This window comes from Tamandua tetradactyla, chromosome 3, assembly GCF_023851605.1.
Source record: "Tamandua tetradactyla isolate mTamTet1 chromosome 3, mTamTet1.pri, whole genome shotgun sequence".
Lineage (NCBI taxonomy): Eukaryota > Metazoa > Chordata > Mammalia > Pilosa > Myrmecophagidae > Tamandua > Tamandua tetradactyla.
This window is the reverse complement of record NC_135329.1, coordinates 175,370,537-175,397,229: the sequence shown is the minus strand read 5'-3', so window position 1 is coordinate 175,397,229 and position 26,693 is coordinate 175,370,537. Positions and strand designations below refer to the sequence as shown.

At 35.3% G+C, this 26,693-nt stretch overlaps 1 protein-coding gene across 7 annotated transcripts in view; it reads left to right on the top strand.

Annotated features, from left to right (window-relative positions):
- The window catches only part of ORC2 (origin recognition complex subunit 2), a 63,187-nt gene extending 36,553 nt beyond the window's left edge, over nucleotides 1–26,634 (top strand). For 3 of the 7 annotated variants that reach the window (XM_077154641.1, XM_077154642.1, XM_077154643.1), the window contains 9 exons: nucleotides 110–208; nucleotides 2,798–2,907; nucleotides 4,648–4,780; nucleotides 8,209–8,305; nucleotides 14,608–14,754; nucleotides 15,256–15,427; nucleotides 20,586–20,647; nucleotides 21,338–21,456; nucleotides 24,856–26,632. In XM_077154641.1, coding sequence (XP_077010756.1) covers nucleotides 110–208; nucleotides 2,798–2,907; nucleotides 4,648–4,780; nucleotides 8,209–8,305; nucleotides 14,608–14,754; nucleotides 15,256–15,427; nucleotides 20,586–20,647; nucleotides 21,338–21,456; nucleotides 24,856–24,942 — 1,026 coding nt within the window. In that variant the 3' untranslated portion in view covers nucleotides 24,943–26,632. Of the gene's footprint in view, nucleotides 1–109; nucleotides 209–2,797; nucleotides 2,908–4,647; nucleotides 4,781–8,208; nucleotides 8,306–14,607; nucleotides 14,755–15,255; nucleotides 15,428–20,585; nucleotides 20,751–21,337; nucleotides 21,457–24,855 lie in introns of those variants that run through there. The other 4 variants (XM_077154640.1, XM_077154639.1, XR_013172992.1 and 1 more) reach the window with 3 other exon arrangements.
- The last annotated feature ends 59 nt before the right edge of the window (nucleotides 26,635–26,693 follow it).

Below are 26,693 nucleotides of genomic sequence, written 5' to 3'. Positions count from 1 at the left end.
GGAAATACTAGTGCTTTTTCTTTAGAGCTCTAATGCTGTTATAGCTGTCTGGTTTTGATATGAAACAGATGTCTGAAACTACTACTGACTTTGCTCTGTTTGCTTTCAGAGTGACTTAGTAGAAGAGTATTTTGAAGCTCACAGCAGTTCAAAAGTTTTAACCTCTGATAGAACACTGCAGAAACTAAAGAGAGCTAAATTGGATCAGGTATGTGGCAAGGAATGTTACATCTAAATTTTTTTTTATTGTGAGCTGAAAAATACCCTACATAAGCAACAAATTTAAAGATTAAGTTATGTACAAGCAGAAATCTTGTCCTAATCAAATGAAACACCAATTAATGTGATGTCATTATTATACATCTGTTTTGTTATATAAGAGGGAAATAGTTCACTGGACTAGAATTCTTTCTGAAATAGTATAATTATATATTTTCTCTCTTATTTTTCCAGGATCTGTAATCATCATCAGAGTTATAGTTTCTTTACTAGCCATGTATTATTGATCTGTTATTCATTTAACCCACCCTTCATTTTATCTCACGTTTGTCATAGAAGTCAGACCATGATCTGATTTCCTCTGAAGTCACCTTGCTAAAAGCAGAGTGTGTTCTGCTTACTGATGTAATAGGAAACCTGCCCACTAAAGTAAGGCAACAGGGTTACTATATACCAAGTTCTAGTTGCTCATTCTACTAAAAATACTGCATAATTATAATGGTTTGGACTTTGATAACCTCCCTAAGAGGAGGCAGACTGTCTGAGTGGGAAAATCTTTCAGTAGAAGATGGGATTGATGGACTCAAGAAGATGTTATTAGCTCAAATAGTATCAAGATTTTATTATTCTCTACAAGCCAGAACTTTGCGTGTGTCTTTTAATGAAGGAGTTTTAGTTTGGGACTGGTTATAGAAGAGAGAGGAGACTATAGGCTAAGTCTTTATGACCTGGATAACGTGGTGCTGCATTTTTTGGTCTCTTGGGTCACAGGTCTTAAGAGTATAACCAGAGACTAACTGAAAATGTGTCAAGAAGTTGTTCCAAAGAAGATCTTGGATCTTGCTCACATCTACTTAGTGCATATATTTTTATATAAGCAAATTCAGAGAAGGATAACTGAATCTAGGGTCAAGGAACTACTTCAAGTGGCCTGGAAATAAAAAGATCTCTTAAAGGATGATAGAAATACCGTGATGAGTTAGGAGGAGGCCTTTCACTGATTGTGGAAATAGCTAACCAAATCACCCTCAGTGGCATATGGCAGTAAGCATTTATTTCTCAGGTCTGCAGATCAGCTGGGGGGTTGGCTGATTCAGGATTTGATCTTTTTATGTTTTCTTCTTGGGTCAGTGGGCTAGCTGAGGTGTGTTTCCTTTCATGGCAGTGGCAGAGGCATACAGGCAAGTGAAAACCACAAGGTCTCGTAAAGCCTAGACTTGGAGCTGGCACACTGTCACTTCTGCCTCATTAGTGGCCATAGCAAGTCATATGTCTGAAAACAATGTCAAAGGGCAGGAAACTGTATTCCACTGTATTCTTCAGTGAATGGGAGTGCAAAGTCCTAAAGCAAAGAGTATAGATATGGGGTGGGGGGTAGGGGGTGAATTGAGGCCAGTAGTGTAATTCTCCACCGATACTAAAGTTTGCAATGAAAATGCATAAGTGAAATAACATTCCAGCAGCCACACTATGAATATACTCAGATATCCAGTATGAATGACACTGCAATGATACTAATGCTTTATTTCTGCTTTTTAGGGCTCTAAAGTCTAGAAATGAGAAAGATTTTTAAAACTACTATTTTACAGTTTTACTTAGAGTTAGTCCTATTTGTCTTTAAATATGTGGATAAGTACATTGGTACAGAGTTCCCAGAATGTTGATTACAAATTTCATCTTCAAAATTAAAAGAATGTGTTAATTTAAAGGTAGAATCATGAGAACACAATAGTGCCAAGGTAAAGATGCGTATACAGGTTTTTGCTGGGGGTTTCATTTTAAAAAGTGACCTGTATTTGGCCAGCATGAATTTCCAAGCTTTGGGTACAGGGCAGTACACCTTCTTCAGTTCATTTTCATTAGTGTTCTAAAAGCTTCGGCATATTCTTTTATGACATTTTCAATTCTAATGTATAATTCTACTTTACCATCTTTATAAATATTGCTTAGATGAGCTTAATGTGCTTGTTTTATATTTGTCTTATTGGGGAATGCATATTTAACTAAAAATGACTACTTCAATAAATAAATAAAAAGCTTAGGCATACTTATCAAAGATGAATTGTTTGTTAGAAATAGATTTTGCAAGAGATTCAGTGATATGAGTTTATTACATAAATATATATATAAATGGGTTTATTATATATATATTATAAAGAAGTTTTAATGTTTTCTGAGAATTAGTATTGAATTGTTACCTAAAGTTGTACATTTTTTCAAATCCATACATTTTTAAAAGCCTGTCTGGATTTGTTGTCAAAGTTGAGAGGTGGGTTAAATAATTCATTATGGGCATAATTTTTAGAAATTAAAGCCTTATATTTGGAATTTATAATCATATAAATGGTTCTAGACAAAACTTATTCTTCATTGTTATTACATATCTGTACCATTAACCAAGAGTAAAAAGAATGTTAAAAAAACTCAAATATTTAAATTGTATTTGTAGTTTTAAATAATAGTTCCATCAATGGCCTCTTTTATGTTCTACCTTTATGGAAATATATTTAGTTTGGATTGCTTCATATATCTAGTTTGAGAGTAATTTTCTCCTTCCTTTTTTTTTGTTCTTTAAAAGCAAGCATTGCATAACTTATTGAGCAAAGTTTCTCCTTCCTTTTCTGCTGAACTCAAACAACTAAATCAACAATATGAACGCTTATTTCATAAATGGATGTTGCAGTTACGGTAAGTATTACAATCATTACAAACTCTTGGAAAATGAATAATAAATTTATATAAATCTTTGCTAAATTAATGTAGTTTTCTTTTTACAAAGAAACATTTGCATAATGTTTTCCTAACTTTATGACTCAAAAGTAGAAATGTCATAAAATTATGTGATTCTTCCCAGAAATTCTACAGTTTTCAAGAAATTTATGTTTTCTAAGTTTGTCAGATTAGGCAGTATACTGGTAAAATAAATAGCCTTTCTTAGAATTGTGTGTCATTACTCATAAAACTATTTGAAAATCTAATTTGCCAAAATTAATAAAAATACCAATTAATTTTTCTGTAGTGTTCCATAGCAGAATTCCTGAAATGAAAGAATATAAATTTCTTTTACTCTCATTCTGTATACATGTACAGTAGACCCTCAGTTTTGTGAGAAGATCTGTTCTACAAACATTATTTTACCACTTTTTAAATTATTTCCTAGAATATTTTTTCAATTTTATTATTTTTCATTTGGCTCAGGTTACATTTTAAATTTCCATTATAAGAGGGTGCAAGGGTAGTTCAGTGGTGGAATTCTCACTTGCCATGTGGAAGACCTGGATTCAGTTCCCGGCCCATGCACTTCCAAAACATCAACAAATGGTGCGATAATGGGATAGCCACATGGAAAAAGAAAGAAATGTAACCGCCCCCCACCATACAACATAAAAAAAAAATTTCTATTACAACACCAAGAGCAGTGATTAAAATCAAGACAGCTTTGTTATCATGCTAATTATTTCTATAGTTATATTATAAAGGACCTTTATATAAGAAAGTGCTTAAAATGTACACTAATGTGAGGGTGCACCGTTGGTTCAGTGGCAGAATGCTCACCTGCTAAGTGGGAGACCCAGGTTCAAGTCCTGAGCCATGCACCATAAATTCATACATACATACATACATACATAGAATACATATATCCATTGAATACACACACACTCAATAATAGATCCAAGGGTTATTTCTGGGAAAGAAATGATTATCATCCCTGTAAGCATCTCACTTCTCAATAACGATATGATTCTGTGCAGTATAAATTTATAAGGCAGCCTGTCACTCTGATCCCATACCCAGTCCATCAAAATTTTCTGCTCCCAGTAAGTCAGCTCTCAATTTGCTTTGCTTTGCTACCCAGCCTAGACCTCATAGTCAACTATTTCAATGAAATTGCTGACTTATTATTCCTTTTCCTCTTTTTGTTCCTTTTACCATTCTAATCCCTGTCTCTGAAGGTTGTTTTCTTTTTTTCTTCTATTCTAGGCTGCCCTGCATTGCTAGAGAGTATCACATACTGTTTGCTGATGGTCTTCTGCAAATAATCATGTTTAGCTTTACCCCTATCTTTTGATATTCTGGGTGGTCTAATCTTAGTATGATTTAACAAGACCTTTGTGACCTGGCCCTTGTATCAATATAAACTCTACTTCAGCCTGTAAAACTTTTCATTGCCCTGTGTTGGCCATATTCTCACTTGCCTCCAGATATCTGATACTTGAAAGGTAATAGAAGCTGGAGAGAAACCCACTAAAGAAATTGAAGCTATAAACTTGTACCTTTACCATGTATAAGTTGGGTCTCAGTATATGTAATTGGCCATCCCATTTCTCCCTCTATTCTTTATAAGCTTAAAGTAATGAAGCTTGGTTGATTATAAAATGGCAGTAGGAGGTTCTGAATTGTAATTTCGTGAATACTCTTTCCTAACAGCTTGGGGTTCAACATTGTGCTTTATGGTTTGGGTTCTAAGAGAGATTTACTAGAAAGATTTCGAACCACCATGGTACAAGATTCCATTCATGTTGTCATCAATGGCTTTTTTCCTGGAATCAGTGTGAAATCAGTAAGTGTTCCAGAAATGTTAAAAGGAATAAAATTGTATCCCATGCCAATCCATACCATTTCAGTAATGAAGATGCTACTTTTCATTCTGGAGCATCCAGTTTAAAGAATGTTTGTATTTAACCTTCTGCATTGCATAGTGCTTAAGATTATGTGTTTAGAGTCGGACATAATGGTGAATACTAGCTTTGAATATCCATCTTTGAATTTTCTACTTTGTAACTGACACAGTGCTTTAGGGGAACGATAGCTTTATTAACTATAAAAAATATCAATGGTATTTCTCTGAGGTGTCGGATTATGGAGAACTTCAACTTTGCTATATCTTTATATCATTTTGGTATATTAAAAATATAAATAATAGGTTATAGTTTTATAATATGTTTATCATAGATCATTTTTATTCCAAATGCTCATGTTTTTTCATCATTTGAAAATTCACGTATGGCTTTTGGGTGCTAGATATTAAACAATGTAGAATTCATTTTTAAAATGTCCTTAATGGGCCCTACCCTGATCAGGATCACAGAATGAAACACTTAAGGGCCCTAACCCCCATAGATGCTTTGAACAACAGCAATAACTGGCAGAAATATCTTTCCAAAAGCTCCAGAAAACAGTTAAAGATTGCAGTAACAGGGTAAGTGCCTAATCAAGAAATAGGCCATTTAAAAATGCTAGGATCTTGTGGCACACTGGCTGGCCCCTTTCCCCATCCCCTCTCCCCATCCCTCTCACCAGCTTGGCATGGAGCTGGCCTGTGCTACCAGTGTAGATCCCTGATCATGGTGAGAGCATGCTAACCCTCCTATGCATTTTGGAAGCAGATATGTCTTACCCAGTCTGTCTGATGGTGGCCTGAGGGAGTCGCAGTCCAAGAACTTGCCCTGCATGTAGAAGGCAACTCACTAAGCTCTCCTACAGAATGTTGTGGAAGAGCAGTCAAATCTTGCGGCCTGTGACAAAGGATTGCTGGCTGCAGTAGAATTACTGTTTCCTAGAGAAAAGCATAAATTTTTATCCTTGTAACAGGGAGTTCCTTGGGCCAGATTGCACAGAAAGGATCAGGGAGGCCTCTAGACTTTGACCTTGAGCCATTCTCTAAATACATTGTATGGATAAACCTTAAAGGAAAGCACATTGCACAGGTCACGCTTCTAAGACTGGGAAAGATGTTTTCTCTGCCCCACTCGCCCTCCTTTTTTTTTTTTTTTTTTTTTGTTAGCTCCTGGCATTCAAGGAAAGCTCTAGTCATAACACTAGCTGGATCCATGCTTAAGGAACAGACACCTCACAGTCCAAATTCCAGCAATAATATGCTAAAATATCAAAATGACCAGGTTTCAACAAATATCACAGAACATACAAAGAAAGAGGAACTGATGACCTAAGCAAAAGATTAAAGCCATAGAAACCATCAATAAGAAAAACCAGATGTGGGACTTTCCATACATTAGAAAATGGTCCTTAATATGCTCAGAAGAAAGTGCCAATTTCTCATCAGAAACCATGGAGGCAGGAAAGCAGTGGGAAGACATATTTAAAGTTCTAAAAGCAAAAGTATTTGCCATATCTGACAAAGCTGTCTTTCACAACTGAAGGAGAGATTAAGACATCCCCAGATAAACAAAAACTGAGGAATTTTGTCACCTCCAGAACTCTATGTAAGAAATGCTAAAGGGAGTTTTGCAGATTGAAGAGACACTGTCTTAGACAATTGACTGAAGCCACATAAAGAAATAAAGAACTCCCATAAAAATAATGACATGAGTAAATATAAATGCCAGTACTATTGTATTTTTGATTTGTAACCCCATTTTATTTCCTACAGGATCTAAAAGGCAAGTGCATAAAATGTAATGGTAAATAAATGGTTTTGGACTCATGATGTATACATATGTAATTTGTGATAAAAACTACATAAAAGTGGGATAATGGTCGGGGATAGGAATATAAGTTTATGTATGCTATTGAAGTTAAGTTGGTATCAAAGCAAACAAGATTATTATGATTTGGAATATTAAATTTAAGCTTCATGGTAACCAGAAAAAAAATAGCTGAGAATAGGCAAACTCAGAGACAAGAAGTACAGTGCATTTTACTACAGTTGGAAGGAAGGGGCAGTGGGCAGTTAAGGCAAAATGAGTGTAGGGTTTCTGTTTAGAATGAAGGGAAAGTTTAGTGACGGCTGGTAGTGGGGGTACTGCAACATTGTGAATATGGTTATTCCCCCTGAGTGCTATGCTTGGGAGGAATTAGGATGGAAAGATTTATGTTTTATATATATTTCCACAATTAAAAAAAGAAAAACTAATGAGATAGTGACAACTAAATGCAATATATGATACTAGATGGGACCTAAGGATGGAGGCAAAAATGCTCAAAAGGACATTATTGGGGGCGGGCCGCGGTGGCTCAGCGGGCAAAGTGCTTGCCTGCCATGCCGGAGGACCTCGGTTCGATTCCCGGCCCCAGCCCATGTAAAAAACAAACAAACAAACAAAATACAATAAAACAAGAAAATGTTTAAAGATGTTTCCCTTTCTTCCTTCCTTCCTTCCTTCTCTCTGTCTTTCCTTCCCTTCCTCCCTCTTTAAAAAAAAAAAAAAAAAAAAAAAAAAAGGACATTATTGGAACATAAGAACAAATTGGAATATAGAATGTAAATCTTATGTCAGCACTAAATTTCTTGCACTTGATAACTGTACCTAAGACAATTACTTAAGTATATATCCTTAAGTATTATGTGTTCAAGGAGTGTGATCCATGCAACCTAAACTCTTGTTCGGTAGAGAGAAAGAAAGAAAAATGACAAAGATGTCAAAATGTTAAAATTGTTAGGTCTGGTTATCTGGGGGTAGGTATATTAGAGTTCTCTGTATGGAGTTTGCATTATTTTTGCAACTGTCCTATAAGTTTGAAATTATTTCATAATAAAAAGAGTGGAGTAGTTCTGTGCTGGAGTCTGTGGGGATGGGGGTGGGACCAGGCAGGTATCAGGTATCACAGGATCCTACTGCTTTTTTTTTTTTTTTTTTTTTCATCCTAGCGCATTTACATGACCATTTCAGTGGTACTTGCCCTGTTCCTGCATTCCTTTCACTGCTTTCTGGAACTTTTAGAAAGTTGTTTCTGCCAGTTCTTCCTAGTTGTTCAGAGGTTTTTGCGGGGCAGGCAGCACCCTGGAATCATCTCTACCATCTTGATCATAACGGGGCCATCCTTTTTCATTTCAACCATAATTTATATAAAGAATAATTTAAATCTTATGTTCCAAGGGAACTTTTAAAGTCATTTTTAAAACTTGGATGTGAAATCCAGTTTCATTTTTAATCTATGAAAAAGGATTGACTTGCTAGGTGTATTATTTTTTCTATATTACAGAATGACTCTAATTGATATGGTACTTCTTGTGCTTTTATGATGTAGGTCCTGAATTGTATAACAGAAGAAGTCCTTGATCATGTGGGTACTTTCTGCAGTGTACTGGATCAACTAGACTGGATAATAAACAAATTTAAAGAAGGTAACATCAAGTGGATAGATGCTTTATAATTTTAGGATGAAGTTAAGTGACACTTATTCATCTATTCATACACACCAAAATGATTATTTTTATAATGGAACTTATCTCAGTGCAGTAATTGCTGATTTATATTTCTAAAAAATACTTTGTCTTTGAAATTTTTCATTTAATTTAATTTCACTACAAGTATAGTTACTTCTACTACCATGGATTTGTATAGTCCAAAGTCTCTTAGTTCAAAATAATTTTCAGGATTTTAGCCTGTGTAAAGTATCTCCAGATGTGTGGTACATTTTTGACTGATGCACTTAATATTGTTTAATATTTTAATAAAACATTTTTATTTCTTTTGTGGGTAAATATCACTGCATGAGATAATGTCACATACTTAAAATCCATGGAATGGGAGAAAGATACTTGGTTTTTCTTTTGGTGTGAATGCTTTGATTATGTGAGTATATTAGAAAATTAGAAATAAAATTATTCAGGCTTTACAGATTGTCATTTAGTTATTACTTAAGAATTGAAAATAGTAATTGAAAATGCTTTGATTTGATCATTTTATTTATAATAATCCTGTCTCTTTCTCCTAGCACTTTTATTTTCTTGTCAGTATCCTAGTGCATTCTTAAATTTTTTTGTACCCTTATTCCCTGCTGAAAAGTTTTTCTATCTCAAATATCTTCCTTTTAGGTATCTTATGTCCATTTTATCTATAATCCTTTATAGACATGGACAAATACATTTTTATGCCAGCTCTATATATGTGAAAACAAATACGTATTTCACGGACCTCAAAACTAACTGCATATGTGAATGCTTTCTTGTTCATTGGTTATGTAGCTGTATAGAAAACCTCTAGCAGGCTTATCATAAATTTGTTTTATTTGTTTTTAGCTCTTTCAATCTTATTAGTTAATTAGGGCCAAGATGGCGGCTCAGTGAGGTGTGGAATTTAGTTCATCCTCCAGAGCAGCTACTAAATAGCCAGCAACAGTATGGAACAACTGCTGGGGCCACATCAAGTCACCGGGGACACAGCGTACCCCAGTCTGGATCAGCTGGACCAGCTGCGAGCCCACCCAGAACTGTGAGTTCCCCAAGCTGCAGCAACCAGCACCCCTCTCCCACAGGCTGCTTCCCAGTGCGGATAGGAAAGAGACTTTACTGGCAGCAGGGGCTGAGCACAACCAAGCTCCAATTGTGGAATTAATGAACAAATTCTAACTACTGAAAATAGGGCCCCAGCTCAGCTGAACTGCGAGTCAAAGTGGAGGTTGCTGATGGTTGCCCCGGCACAGAGGTGACAGGACTGACAGAAAAACGAAAAAGAAACAGAGGTTTTTTGGATTGGATAGCACATAATACTTGAAAGAGTCTGGACCCTGTAGGAAAGGAGGGGGCACATAGGACCTGAAGGTACACAAAGCAACATACCGACTTAAGTTCTTGATTGGCAAACCTGAGGAACTGGGGGGGTCCTGCTCTGAAAAGGATTTTTCTCTTTCTTATTTTGTGGCTGTGTCTATGGCTTGACTACTCTTTGGATACTGGTACAAGGCTTCTCAGGCTCCAGCTGCCCCAGGCATAGGCAGAATTAAGCTTGTTTGAGTGTTTGTCTGAAGCCTGTGCCTTCCCCGGGAGAAGGGTAGGGCCCAGCTCAGGTGGATTCCCTCCGTCAAGGAATTCAGACCCCAGGGTCTGGAAAAGGGAAGCAATTAAAGCCAGCCTACAATCTCTCCTCTATCTCAACCATACCCCCAGCAGGGAGAGTCTGCTAAAGTTGAAGGTACCACATCACCTTACCTTTAGGTTAGTGGGACCTGCAGGCAGAAAAGCACCACATACTGGGCAGGATAGGAAAACTGCAGAGTCTAGAGGCTTCATAGGAAAAGGCTTTCAATCTGGTGGACCTTACCCTCAGGGAAAACTGTCAGAGATGACTCTTCCTGAGAGGAGGCCAGTTTGGTCTGGGAAAATCTGGCTGGGGTCTATAATACCTAAGTAGACCCTCCTAAGGGGGCAGAAAAAGGCACCATTCAGGCAGGGCAAGAAACAAGAAAACAAGAACTGAAAAATTCTGATCTGTTAATAAGACCTAAGCTGGAGGTCTAGAATAAGCTGAACTGAATGTCAAAGAGCAGAGAGACCACAGAGTCATCCAGCAAGAAAATTTTAGGTAATAAAACTGAAAACAACCCCCAAAATAAACTAATTAAGGTAATTAAATGCCTAGATGCCAGCAAAAAATAATGAATCATATTAGTAAAATTGAAGATATGGCCCAGTCAAAGGAACAAACCAATAATTCAAATGAGATACAGGAGTTAATTCAGAATGTTCAAACAGACATGGAGAGCCTCATCAAAAATCAAATCAGTGAATTGAGGGAAGATATAAAGAAGGCAAGGAATGAATAAAAAGAAATCGAAAGTCTTAAAAAACAAATCACAGAACTTATGGGAATGAAAGACACAGTAGAAAAGATGAAAAAAAACAATGGAAACCTACAGTGTCAGATTTCAAGAGCCAGGATATAGGATTAGTGAACTAGAGGACAGAACATTTGAAATCTGACAAGCAAAAGAAAATATAGGGAAAAGAATGGAAAAACATGAGCAGGAACTCAGGGAATTGAATGACAACATGAAGTGTACAAATATACGTGTTGTGAGTGTCCCAGAAGAAGAGAATGGAAAAGGAAGAGAAAACTTAATGGAGGAAATTATCACTGAAAATTTTCCATAACTTATGAAAGGCTAAAAATTACAGATCCAAGAAATGCAGCATACCCCGAACAGAGTAGATCCAAATAGACATACTCCAAGGCACTTACTAATCAGAATGTCACATGTCAAAGAAAAAGAGTCTTGAAAGCAGCAAGAGAAAAGTAATCCATCACATACAAGGGGAACCTGATAAGATTATGTGGATTTCTCAGCAAAAACCATGGAGGCAAGAAGACAGCGGGATGATATATTTAAATTACTAAAAGAAAAAAAAACTGCCAACCAAGAATTCTATATCCAGCAAAATTGTCCTTCAAAAATGAGGGAGAAATCGAAACATTTTCAGGCAAAAAAAAGCACTGAGAAATTTTGTGACCAAGAGACCAGCACTGATTGCTAGGTATCTACTCAGAGGACATGAGGGCAAAGACACAAATGGACATATGCACACCAGTGTTTATAGCAGCATTATTTACAATTGCGAAAAGATGGAAACCAGCTCAAATGTCCATCAACAGACGAGTGGCTAAACAAGCTATGGTATATGCATACGATGAAATATTATGCAGCTATAAGACAGAATAAAGTTACAAAGTATGTAACAACATGGATGGACCTTAAGGACATTATGCCTAGTAAGATTAGCCAGAAATAAAAGGACAAATACTGTATGGTCTCACTGATATGACTTGACATTAGTGAATGAACTTGGAAAACTTCAGTTGATAACAAGACCATCAGGAAATAGAAATAGGGTAGATATTGGGGAATTGGAACTGAAGGGATACAGATTGTGCAACGAGACTGAGGGTAAAAATTCAGAAATGGATAGCACAATACTATCTAACTGTAATACAATAATGTTAGAACACTGAATGAAGCTGAATGTGAGAATGATAGAGGGAAGAAACCTGAGGGCACAAATGCAATCAGAAGGAAAGATACAGGATAAAGACTGAGATGGTATAATCTAGGAATGCCTAGATTATAATATATATGATAATTATAATTATCATATATATGATATTTGTAATATATATGATAATTATATGATAGTGACTAAATGTACAACTTTAAAAATGTTTTCATGAGGAAGAAGAAAGGAATGTCAATGCAGCAGGGTGTTGAAAATAGATGGTAATTAATATTTTAAAACTTTATCTTATGTGTGAGACTGAAGCAAAAATGTTTATTTGGTACAAAATTTATATTTCGACTAGTTCATTTCCTAATATAACTTATGTGGACAGCTTAATTGAGCAATGTAACTACATGGAACCTTGAATATGGCATGAGATTTTGTAGTGATGCCTTGATAAGTCCCAGAGTGATTTGAACAGTGAATAAAAAAAGTATTTGCAAATGATGAGAAAGGAAAATTCAGCTTCCACAAGTGGAGAATTCTTGATATACTCACAAGTAGTGGGGACAATCAAAGCAATAGGTCAAGTCCCTAGTCTTGGAGTTTGTTCATATGAAACTTAACCTGACAAAGGATAGGCTAAGTCTACTTAAAATATAGGCCTAAGAGTCACCCCCAAGAGAACCTCTTGGTGCTCAGATGTGGCCTCCCTCAACCAACATGACAAGGAAACTCACTGCCATCTCACTCTCTAAGTGGGACAGTACTCCTAGGGGTCTGGACCTTCCTGACCACGTGGGACAGAAATCTTAGAATGAGCTGGGAGTCAGCATCAAAGGATTGAGTGAACCTTCTCAAACAAAAAGGGATAGAGTGAAATGAGACAGAATAAAGTGTCAGTGGCTGAGAGATTCCAAACAGTTGAGAGGTTATCCTGGGGGTTATTCTTAATGCGTAATATAGATACCACTGTTTTAGTTAAGGTGTAATGGAGAGGCTAGTGGGACTTGCTGAAAATATAGAGCTGTGTTCCAGTAGCCATTTTTCTTGAAAATGATTGTATAATGATACAGCTTTTGCAATGTGACTGTGATTGTGAAAACCTTGTGACTCATGCTCCTTTTATCTACCGTATCAACAGATGAGTAAAACATATTAATTAAAAATAAATAAATAATAGGGGGAACAAATTTTAAGATAAATATGGTAGATTGAAATGCTAATGATCAATAAAAGGGAGGGGTAAGGGGTATGGTATGTATGAATTTTTTTCTGCTCTTCTTTTTCTGAATTAATGCAAATGTTCTAAGAAATGATCATGATGGGAATATATAACTATGTGATGATATTGTGAATTACTGATTATGTATGTAGAATTGAATGCTCATATGCTAAAAATGTTTGTGTTTGTATGTTAGTTTAAAATTTGAAAAAAAATCAATGCAGTATTTTGTCCCTAATAGTAATTTTGGTTCATTTTTCTGGACCTATGTTTCCTAACCTCTATCTTAATATGTATGTTGATATTAGTATCTTCTCCCACATGTAGAAAAAGAAGAGCGTTACTTCCTGTCTCTTTCCCACAAAACCTTGTAAGAGATCTTAGATATTATCTATTTGCAAACTATTGTTGTTTGCATATTAATGTGGATACCTGAATCACAGAAGGAAAAAATATATATACACATACCATTGATTGTAATGACTTCTGAATTCAGGGAACCTGGGATTTTCAAAATGTGTCATCTCAGAATCTTTGTCACTGTATTTTCTTTCTTGTCCCTCTATATTTAGTGGCATTTTACTCTCTATCAAAGACTCATCCTTTATCATAGATGCTAAGTGTCTCATTTATTACCAGCTCCTTAAAGACTTACCAGTACCCTTGGCTTTTTAACATGCACATGGCTTCTAGTCATTCAGGAAAAAAATGTACATAATTCTGCTGCCCCTTCAGGTTATTTTATTTCCCATTCCCATATTATTTCATAGCTTTTGAAAACATTTCCTGCCTTCTCTTTTTTTTTACCCATCTCTTTTTTAATTATATGCTTGAAAATCACCCATAATTTCCTTCTTATTAAATCCTTTGACCTTGACTCATGCCTTGTTTATCCTGATCTCTGCTACACTTGATAGTTTTGACAGCGCCCTCCTCAAAATTCTTCTTTCATTGACTTCTGTGATGTTTTACTTCCCTGATCTTTCTGATGTCTTGAGCAATATTCTAATCCTCTTTTTTCTCCTTTGGCTTTTGTGTTATTCAGGGTTTTCTATAATATCTCTTAATGCTTAATGACAACTCTTTAATAAGTCGACTATATGCAGGGGGTGTTTGGGTTTAGTGGTCCCCTTTACTTCCACCTTGTAATGTAACATGCACAGATTTACCTCAAATCTGTTATCTGCATCTTGCCTAAAAGTTCTCCTTTTTTCCTATGCTTTATTTAATAAAAACTTTGCTTCCTTTAGGCTCTGATTCAAGTGCTTACCAATCCAGTTAAGACCCCAGCTGCCCCATTCCCTACTGATTTCCCTGAATTTATTCTTTTTGAGGATTTGACATATTTTTCCAAATAAATTGCATACTCCTAGGAGGGTGTTATTTTGTTCTACATACTTTGATATATTCTTTAATTCCTAGGGATTATATATATCAGGGACTTCACAAATATTCAATGAAAATAATAACTGAGTTCCTTTTCCTTTAGATTCTTCTTTAGAACTCTTCCTGCTCATCCACAATTTGGATAGCCAAATGTTGAGAGGAGAGAAGAGTCAGCAAATTATTGGACAGTTGTCATCCTTGCATAACATATACCTTGTAGCGTCCATTGATCACCTCAATGCTCCCCTCAGTAAGTTAAATATTATTTTTCTTTCTTGAGATATCAGTCTCACAAAATTAATTTTTTTAATGGTGTAAGTCACAGCATTTTTGTTTTGTAGTTCAGTTTCCCCTTGTTACGTGTTTTAAAACACAGCTTACCTAAAGAGTAGGTCTCCTCTGAATTTATTTGGAAATAAAATTTTAGATACCAAACTGGGTGTTTTACACTTAAAATTACATGGGGGGAAGAGACTCAAATATCATTTTGGTCTCTTCTACTCTTGGAGGTTTTGCAAGATGTATTTTATGATGTTAATTCATAAAGTTTGTATTTAATATGTAAATAAATATTAAAATGTTGATTAACAGTGAAATTAGATCGTGGAGTACTGATTTGAATAGAGAAATGGCAAAAACTTCAGTATTCATTTTTGTTTAATACTTTTCCATCTTTCCTAAAGTGAAATCTAGTAATGTTACAGTATGAAAATAATTTTTAATTCTTTATTTCTTTGAACATATACTCTAGTGTGGGATCATGCAAAGCAGAGTCTTTATAACTGGCTCTGGTATGAAACTACTACGTATAGTCCATATACTGAAGAAACTTCCTATGAAAATTCTCTTCTGGTTAAACAGTCTGGATCACTACCACTTAGTTCCCTAACTCATGTCTTACGAAGTCTTACTCCTAATGCAAGGTGAGAATGAAACTGTGTTTTCTTTTTTAAAAAAAAGTCTGCATATTTCAAAATTCACATTTTAAAATCTTATTGAAGGGGTGGCCACGGCGGCTCAGCAGGCAGAATTCTCGCCTGCCGTGCCAGAGACCCAGGTTCGATTCCCAGTGCCTGCCCAAGCAAAAAGAAGAAAAACAAAAAAAAACTTAATTGAATGTACTAAGGTCCTTACTTAGTTTGGAAGATTAAGAAAAATAGCAGTAATAATAGTTGCTAGTTCTCGATTATGTATTAGGCTAGCCAATAGTAGTCTACCAAATGACCCAATAGCAAAGCAGGATTAACATTGTTTTCCTTAATAGACTTTGATGTATCTGAAAGAGTATCTACTTCTCTGTCATAGAAAAGAAGCAGAATCTTGATGTACTTTACTTAAATTTTATGGTTTCTTGTTATTTTTCATTGCATATTGAACATTACGAGCCAGGCACTGGGTCATTTACATAAAATAGCCTATTTAATCTTTGTAATCACTCTATGGTATATACTAAATGGCACAGAGATTTTGATTCAAATTTTCCTCATTCCAAAGCTCATAGTCTTAATCATCTGTCTATAATATTTCCAGTGACTATCTTAAGCTTTCTAACTGAGACGCATATCTGAATTAAGAGGTAAGAAAAGTGGCTGGGTATAGCATGCAAATAAATTGCATAGTAATTAACCAGGTAAAAGAGGTTTTCAGCAGCAACCTCCAAATTCTGGAACTGTATTTAACAAGATGTAAATATTGAAAAACCACAAACATTCCTGAGAAGAGAAAATGAAATTCAAATAAAATGAAGAGAAATTATGTTTTCTTAGATGGGTAGACTGAATATTATAAAAGTAGCAATTCTTTACAAGTTAGAAATTTATTAAGCCTGTACATTAATAAAACAAATTATTCTTTTGTACTCTAAATATGACAACAGTTCAATTTCTTAAAGAATAAAGAGGCAAGACTAGCAGAGACAAAAAAAAGAGCAGTGTGGGTATACTTGTCAAGGTGACAGTACTTTCACGCTTTTATTCATCCCTTTTTGTTTCAAAACGTAGCATAATGGATAAAATATAAAAACAATGCAAATATGTATAAGCTTGGACAAAAATATAAACATCTCAGTGGAACAAAATCATAAAGCAGTGAGCAGAATTGAAGCCACAGCGCAGCTGCTTTCTAGATCTAGGAACAGCAATGGCAGTCAGGAGATTGACTTGTCTGGAGTAACAACAGTGTGACCATAGTTACTGTCCAAACCAGGACTTTTTTGTTCAGGACAAATGCTAATGCAGATAGGATGATAGATAGAACAATAAAAAGCAGGCCAAACAACATTTTACAGAGTTCAAAGAAATAGATCCATATGAGTGAAAGATAAAAATATGTGTGGAAATGAAAAATACCTAATTCAGGATATTGCTTTCTCCTGGAGAAGATTGGAAGGGAATGAAATAGGACGGGGTATGTTTTCTTCCTAGCAGTTTATTTACCATTTTTTTTCTACACACACACACACACACACACACATATATATATATATGTATTTTCAGCTTTGAAATAATTATAGATGCACAGGAGATAGCAAGGAAATGTACAGGGAAGTCCCATGTACCATATACCCCTTCCCTCCATTCCCTATGCCAATATCCTGCAACCGAAGTACAAATATCAAAACCAAGGAACTGCCATTGGCATAATCCCATAGAGCTTCTGCAGATTTCACCATTTACATAGCACTCTTTTGTGTGTATATAAGTGTACATGTGTGTGTAACTTTATAAAATTTTGTCATGTGTGGCCTTCTGTAACTACCATCACAATCAAGATACCCAGTGGTACCATCACCACAAGACTCCCTTTGTAGCCACACCTATCTTCTTTTCCTCTTACTACCTAACCCCTAGCAACCACTAATCCATTTTCCATCTTTATATATTATCGCATGATTGATACATTAATGCAATCATGCATCCTTTTGAGATTGGCGTTTTTCACCTAGCCTGATTACCTTGAGGTTCATCCAAGTTGTTGCATGTATTAATAGTTCATGTCTATTACCTATCTGTAGTCCTTTCTTTCTTAAAAATCTGAAGGAAATATAGCAGACTATTAAGACTTGCTGAAGCAGGTTGATGGGGTACACTGGTATATTTTTTATTGTCCAGTAAACATACCTTTATTTACAAATATTTTGAGATAAAAATAATTTATACTCTCAATAAAAAATATTTTTAAAGAGAGAAGGAAAAAAGTGAAGAAAAAAAAAAGATAAACTAATCATGGATCTGATCAGTTTTCAAGCAGAATTTAAAGAGAATGTTTCCAACCCAAGAATTGCTGACTTGCAATATAAACTGTTTCTCATTTCCCAACTTCTCAAAGTTTTCTAAGTAAGAAAGAGCGTCAAGGAAGAAATCAAGTCCATTTCACTGCTAACACATGATCTCGGGTAACGATCTAATCAGTAATCAAGAGTATGATTATAAGAGCTCAGTTTAAGACCTGTGAAAGAGTTAAGGTAATGCTTCCTAAACATCACAGCTAGTTAAAGCTTGGCTTGGAAGTCAAAGGAATTCTAAAAATCTTGAGGGCATTGGCCCATAGTACCTTGACTTTCCAAGCAAAGTAGAAGAAAGTCTTTATCATAGACTTGTGGGTGTGGGTTTGTCTATTGGAGTGAACTATGAATTGATATATAGAAGGCCCACAAAGTGTTTAAGAGAATTGCACTGACAAAAGAACAGAGGCAGTTCAAAATGAAAACTTTCTATGGGCGGTCCAATTTTTATGGAAAATGAATGACTTAGAAGAAGGAGCCAAAAACAACAGAAAACCATGAACTAGGAGATTAGTCAAGAATCATCCTTTGATAGTATGCTATACAACATGGATAAATCTTAAAGTCTATCATGTTGAGTGAAATAAACCAGACACAAAAGGTCCAATACTGTATGATCTCATTTATATGAAATATAAGAATATGTAAATTCATAGAGTCAGAAGTTAGAATACACATTACCAGAAGCAGGGGTGGGGGTGGAGAATAAGGAGTTAATTCTTCCACCAGAGAAGAACCCAGGACCAAAACTGGATTGCTTGCCAGCTTTCATTGATTTAGAAGTGGACTGAATTAGCTATTTATTGCTGTGTAACAAATTATTCTAAAATTTTGCGGTTTAAGACAGCGCACGTTTATCATCTCAGAGTTTCTGTGTGTCAGGTCCATTTGCAGCTTAGCTAGGTCCTCTCGCTCAAGTTCTGCCACAAGGTTGTAGATATCGTAAGGCTTAACTGAGAAGAATTTGCTTCCTAGCTTACTTAGGGGATTGTTCACAAGATTCAGTTCATTACGGGTTTTTGAACTAAGGCCTCAGTTCCTTATTAGATATTGACCCAAGGCATCCTTAGTTCTTCACCATGTATGCCTCTATTTAAGCATACTGGCAGCTTGCTTAATTAGAGCAGGCAAACTGAGGGCAATAGTGAGAACCTGCAAAGTGGAAGTCATGGTCTTTTGTAACCTGATCACAGCATGACATCCGTATTTTTGCAATGGTCTTTTTGTTGGAAGCAAATTACTAGGTCTAATCCACTCTCCAGGGGAGGTGATTACACAGGATGTGGGATTACTGGGAGCTATCTCAGAAACTAGCTATTCCAAGTATTTTATGTACTCTGGAAACTATTCTTTTGTCAGTTAATGTGTTGTACATTAATTTTCCTACCCAGTGTCTTGTCTTTTTTTTCTCTTTGTGGTGTCTTTTAATGAACAGAACTTTTCATTTTAATACAGTCTGTTTTATTCGTTTTTTGTTTTTTTTTTTATGATTAGTGCTTTCTCTGTCTTAAGAAAACCTTCCCTACCCCTAGGTCATGAAGATACTCACCTAGATTATCTAAAAACTAAAAATATAAAACATTGCCTTTCACATTTGAGTTTTTAATCCATCAGTAGTTGATTTTTGTTCATGGTACCCAATTCTTCCTGCATTATTTATTGAAAGAAAAGAAACCTATTGTCTCCTGTTCTACTTGTGATGTACCAAGCTTTCTTATATATATGGATCTATTTCTGGCCTTTCTATTCTATTTCTTGGTTTATTTGATTATACTTGTTTAATAGTCATTGCCTTTAATTATTACAGCTTTATACTGATTCATTATCAGGTGGAGCAAGTCCTCTCATCTTGATCACTTTTAAAAGATAGCAGTTCTCAGCATTTCCATAAAAAGAATCATCTTGTCCAGTGCACCAAAAACTAGTCGGATTTTTATTGGGATTATACTAAAATTACAAATCACAAATTAGTAACAATTGGCATCTTTGTAGTATTGAGTTTTCCAGTCTATGTACATATCTCCACTTATTAAGCTCTTATTTAATGTCTTTAAGAAATCTTCCCTTTAGTGGTCTTGTACATAATTTTTTAGATTTATGTTTGAATATTTCCTATTTTTGATGCTATTATAAATGGTAATTTTTCCACTAACTTTATCACTGTATATTAAATAAAACTACTTTTGCATAGTGAGTTAAATTTTTTTTAAATAACATTCAAGTTGGTGAGGCTGTGCTGACCAAATACTACAGGTCCTCAAATGCTACATAAAGTGTGCAAATTGGCTAAAAAATTTCTGAAAGACAGTTTTATAATATGTATTAAGAGTTTTATTGTGTCTCCAAATCATTACTTTGATCATCTCATTTTATAGAATTTTAGATGTAAAAGGTAAACTATAGGCCAAGTATAATAAAAACATATCCTGGAGGTTAGCTCTTTAAAACTTTTTCAAAAGAAAAAGTTCCTACCCTTTTATCCTTCAGTGTTGTTTTCAATACTGAATATGTAAAGGACAAGAAAAAAACCTGATTCTGATAATGTTGCTGAAATAAATGTAGACATAAAGCTTTTGTATTTAAGTTGTTAATGATTTATAACACCTATACAGCTTTAAAACAGAAAAGTTTCCAAACTGGGAAGATAAACTATAAATTTAATAAAATTTTAAACTAACAGCAATTTTAATTTACACATCAGGTTGTTGGTGTCACTAAATTGTTGAAATTGGATTTAAGAGTAGTGTAGTCTTTTTCTGTATTTTTATTGAACTTCTGTTTGTTTGTTTTGTCCTTAGGGGGATTTTCAGGCTACTTATAAAGTATCAGCTGGATAACCAGGATAACCCTTCTTACATTGGTATCCGATATTTATTATATTAAATTCAGTGACTTTTGTTTCACCCCATGAATTCTTTTTTTGTGGAAGCTAATGATAGCATTACAGTTTTTCCCAGCAGCATGTAAGTGGTCTGCTCTGTGATGGGTGTGCCTACCAATAGCAAATTTTCGAGCAGCCCTGTGTATTATACCCTACTAAACAGGCTGTTTGCTAATGTGAACTGAAAACCAAACCTGACTTACTTTCAAAATTTAATATTCTGACAATGGTTATGTGTCTACAAATTACATATTTTTCATTCACTGGGCATCTTAAGAGATTTTCTTCCCCTTAAAGTTATGTTAATTTAAAGAAATATTTTAATAATTGTTTAGTTCTTATGATTTACTAATTTCCTCTTTAAAAGTCAGCCTTATCCATCCTGTTTAAGCTGCCTACGGGGTTGTGATTTTCAGTCACATTTGACTACTTTGAACCTCTTGGTTCTCTATAATAAATATAAGTCACAATGTATAACACCTAGGTGTTTTCCAGTTTTGCTTCTTCCTGAGATATGTACTTTTTAAAATTGGAAATACTTATTCACTGCTTTGACATACCATGCCACAGCACGTTTTTTCTATGTACTTTGCTATGTATATCTATATATGGGGTCATGTCTTAAATACTAACGTTTGTTCAAATATATATTTTTTTTTAACTCTACAGGACTTTCTTTTCAAGATTTTTACCAACAGTGTCGGGAATCATTCCTCGTCAATAGTGATCTGACACTTCGGGCCCAGCTGACTGAATTTAGGGATCATAAACTTATAAGAACAAAGAAGGTGAGACTCTGATATTGTGACATTGTATACCAGGAATAGTGTATCTTTTTACTTAAGGACAAGCATGCCTTTGAATCAGACCTGGTTCTGAAACTGAGTTTCCATAATGGATCACAGAATCCACATAGGCAGTGTGCCACTTGATTTCTATAAAAATTTTGTTTGTGGTAGAAGTACTCTGCCTCAAAGCAGAGCTAGAAACTCCTTATAAGTTCTAATCCAGGGTAATAGGCCATTAAAGATACAGTATGAGACAAATAATTCGATTCCCTCCTTCTTTTCTTTCCTCCCCCATCCCATTCATTAATCCAATGGTTTTTTAGTATATACAAGATAATGTACTAAATATTAGCACACAGTAGTAAGCAAAAACTTAATCACTTTTCTCATAAAGTTTACATTCTAATGGGGGAGACAGAAGTCAAATAATCACATACGTAAAATTATAACCAGAAAATCCTATGGTCAAAAGATACACAGTGCCATTAAGAGCATACAGTAGATGATTTGATGTAATTTTGGATATCTTTAGACAAGACTACTGTTTTGGTTTGCTAAAGCTGCTGGAATGCAATATACCAGAAATGGATTGGCTTTTACAAAGGGGATTTATTAAGTTATAAGTTACAATTCTAAGGCTGTGAAAATGTTCAAATTAAGGCATCAGCAAGAGGATAACTTCACTCAAGAAAGGCCAATTGCATCTGGGGTTTCTCTGTCATATGGGAAGGCACAGATGATATCTGCAATCCTCCTCTCTTGGCTTCTGGCTTCAAAGGGTTCTCTCAGTTTCTTTCATCTCCTGGGGCATATCCTTCCTCATCCCTAAACATCTGTTCTTGTTTCATCTCTCTGCTCCCTATTCAAGCTCTGAATACTCTCTCATAAAGGGTTCCTGAAAAGAATTAGGACCATCTTGAATGGGCAGGGTCATATCTCCATCGAAACAACCTAGTCAAGAGGCTCCACCTAACAATAGGTCTGCTCCTACAAGCACTGAGCTGAGATCGAAAGAAAGACCAGGAGGTAACTAGTGAAAGAAAAGAAGAGTATTCTCATAAGAAAATAGCATGTAGAGACCCTGTGGCAGAAAGAAGCACGTTACATTCAAAGCACGAAAAGAAGGCCAGCATGGTACAACATGAGACTGAAGAAGTAGTGTTATAGGGCTAGGCTGTGCGGATATTTTTTTAGGCCAAGGTAAGGATTTTAATGTTTATTCTTACAGTAATGGGAAGGCATTAAGAGATGACTGATTCTGGTACGGAGAGTAGAATGAGGAAGAGTGGGGTTGGGGTTGCCAAAATAGATGCATAGACAGACACAAGTTAGGAAGCTATTAATAGCATTAATCTGGATGTGATGGTGATTTGGATTAGGGTGAAACAGTGAAAGTGGTTAGATTCATGATAGTTAAGAGGGAAAATTGACTAGAGTTACTGATAGATTGAATATAGGGGCCAAGGGAATGGAAATTCTCAAGTGATTCCTGGTTTTGGGCTTACATAACCAGAGAGTTATTGGATGAGAAACTATAAGAACAGCATTTTGGGTGAGGGGTGGGGAGGACAAATCAGGACTTCAGTTTTGGACTTAATCTATTTGCGCTTCCATTGAGTTTTCCAAGTGGAGATGTGAATTAGGCATTTGATACACAGGGGAGGGGGGGAACAGGAAAGATCTGGGTTAGAGATACAAGATTATGACTGGTTTGTATTTAGTTTGTAACTGAAACCAGGCACTGGTGTGTTAACCTAGAGAGAGGACAAATAGTAAGATCATAGAGCCAGTGACACTAAGCCTAGAAAGAGTCTAGGCTTTGGATATCTTTAATGGCCAAGTGGAGAATAAACCTGCAGAGGTGACAACAACCAGAAAGTCAGTAAGAAAATCAGGGTATGACACATAAGTGATGGTACCAAGATGAGCATCAAAAAGATGAGCACCAAAAATACCCATTGGATTTAGGAATATGGTATTTTTTGTTTGTCTAAGCAAAAGCTCTTTTGAAACTCCAGAGTCCAGTAGAACACAGTATAGCATCCAGGAAAGAGCAGAGGCTTAAAATATACGGGTTTCTGTTGGGAATGATGGAAAAGTTTTGGTAGTAGATGGTGGCAACAGTATCACCACATTGTGAATGTAATTAACAGCACTGGATTTTATATTTTCATGTGGTTAAAAGAGGAAATGTTCGGTTATATATATAGTAACAGTAAAAAAAGGTTAAAAAATCCATGGAATTGCTTGTTTTGTTTTATAGGCTGCTAAAAGCAGATACCAAGAAATGTGTTGACTTAACAATGGGAATTTTTTAGCTTACAGTTTTGAGACTGAGAAAAATATCCAGTGTCAAAGCATCATCAAGGCAATGTTTTCTTCCCAAAGAGTGGATGCCAGCTATCCTTGACGTCTCCACCACATGGCAAGGAATATGGTGGCATCTGCTGGTCTCTCCCTTCTCTTCTGTATTTCGTTGCTTTCAGCTTCTTGCTTCTGTGGCTAGTGCTTGCACTCGCTTGCTCTCTCTCTCTCCTTTTTCTCTCTTCATCAGGTTTATAAAGAACTCCAATAAGGAGTTAAGACCCATTCCGATCTCTCCTTAACTGAAGTAATCTCATCAAAAGGTCTATTTACAATAAGTTTACACCCACAGGCATGGATTAGCTTTAATCCATTAAAGTTCTGTAATAGTACACACAGTTCCAAACTACCACACTGCACTATACAGTGAACCATAAGTTAAACCATGGACTACAGTTAATAGTTCAATTAGAGATGTGATTCCATCAATTGTAACAAGTGTACCACTTAAACCAGTGCAAGCAAGGCGTTAATGAGAACCCTGTATTTCATGCATAATTGTTCTGTAAACCCAAAAGTTCTCTAATTAAAAGAAAAGAAATGGATAGAGCCGTTATAGACAACTCTTCTGAAATTTGCTGTGAGGGTGTGCAGAGGTGGGTGATAGTTGGGGAGAAATGTAGGAGGCTGGTATGGGTTATTTAAAAATAGGAGATTTCTTATTTTAAAAGCCAGTGCAAAGTGATTCAATTGAAAGGTCTACAGGGAACAGAGAAATCAATAGTGTAAGGTTCTGGAGCAGGCAGGAGGATCAGGAAGGATATAAAGCAAAGTGAAGAAAATAAAACACCCATTTACCCACTCTGTAGAGAGACCAAGATTTAAGAAGGTATTTATCTTCCTTTCCACAATAGAATGGTTCGACTATAAACTGACTACATTTAAATAGATATATGTTTATGTGCCCTTTTATCTTACATATTTATATAAAATACTACATTAAAAATCAGATCATTTTTATCATACAATCAAAATAAATGTTCAGATATATCTCTTATTAAGGACTAAAGTCAAGGTTAATCTTGCATCTTTTAGGGAACAGATGGAGTGGAGTATTTATTAATTCCTGTTGATAATGGAACACTGACTGATTTCCTGGAAAAGGAAGAAGAGGAGGCTTGAAGCTATCTACTATGGAAGGGTTGTACCCAGCTGCCATCTTCTAGTCAAAGGTGTTGTGTTTACATCCAACATTAGATTACTTTTCCAGTGTACAAGACTTACAATTAGGGCTTGGGGGGAGATGTCATTAATTAGAACTTTCGATTAGCCTGGCTGGTGTACCATCTCTTGTACTATGCAGCTATCCTCAAATTGGAGAATATGTGCCTTTCATTCATTACCTCTCTGGAGACTTCTTGCTGGAATGAACAGTATGCTCAGGGACTATTTGGAACTGCATGTTTTTGAATTCTTTTATACTAGAGATATTATTCCTAATTTATGAGGGCCTTTAACACTCCCCGAGCTGTGTGCTTGCTCCAGAGTGTGGAAATATGAAAATATGGACATGATGTAAATCTGTTCTGTTTGCTGTTCTGTGTGTCTGAACTGATAAGTGCAATAGAGAAGGCAGATCATTTCTGAAATGGCTAACAAAAGGTGTAGATTGGGGAAAAAGTATCCAGCTTTCTCTATTTGGATTTAGACTACTACATGCTTGGGTAGAGGGGCACAGTTGCACTATTTAGTTGGAATAGTGGGAAGAGCATAAGGGGTATGTAGGTACGTACCCAACTTAAAAAGCACAATAGGTCATGAAATTCAGAAGAGTTATGTCTATGTCATCACCTTCATGATAAAAACGAGAAGCCAGGCTAGGGAAATAAAATCCTAAATTACATTTTAGTAATTGTTTTCAAGACAACAGAAAGTAAAAAACATTTCAGTCTTCTTGTATATTGTAATACTTTTTCTTTTCTTGAATAATACACAGGCAACTAGCATATTATTGACTACCTTTAAGTTAATCTTGATTTCTCTATTAAGTAGACCTAACGATATGTAAGATATTTCAATTTTTCATTTAAGCAATGATTTCAATCCTCCTAAATATTTATACAAGACTTTTTTTCTAAGAAAGATAAAAGGCTTGCCTTGGCCACTGTTGTCAGTTTATAGTCTTCACATATTCATTGAAATATTTCATCCTTGGAAATAAAATTCCTTGTTAAAATATCACTGTAATAAAATATATACTCATCATCACTTCTCATTTTTTAACTTGGTAAACACCTTTCATAGAAATATTTCCCAAAATACTCAGTTTTTTTTCATTTCTTTGTGGTATATGATTAAGTAATTTTATGTTAAATCTGTGTATTAGAGGTTATATATTAAATATAACCACTAATCAAAAATTAATTTATACATGCATATGTTTTTTTAATAAATTTTTGTAGTAGTACCAAATGATATTCAATGAGAAGTGAATTTCCCTGCAGCATCCTCATCCCTTAACCCTTAGGCAACCACTGATAGCATTTTAAGTCTTCTTCCAGAGGTATTCTATGCATATGCAAGGGTATTTGTCTATATATCTCTCCTTTTAAAAATAAAAATGGTAGCATATGATACTTGCTGGTTTGCACCTTGCTTTTTTTTTTTTTACTTAATGTCTAGTTTATAACTGTTGCAGTATAAGAAAAATGTATAAAATCTTCAGTTGCCTCATGTGCAAAAGTTTGCATTTGTCCTTAAATATCTGCCGGTGTATTTTTATAATTTTTGCGTCTACCCTATTTGCAAGCAGTGTGTGTCAATAGTCTTTATTATTAATAAATAAAAAGCCAATTTTGGTAGAATCATTGGTTTGGTGTCTTTTTTTTTTTTTAGCAGTGCTGATTTTTGACTAAAAATATCTTGAAGTGCTT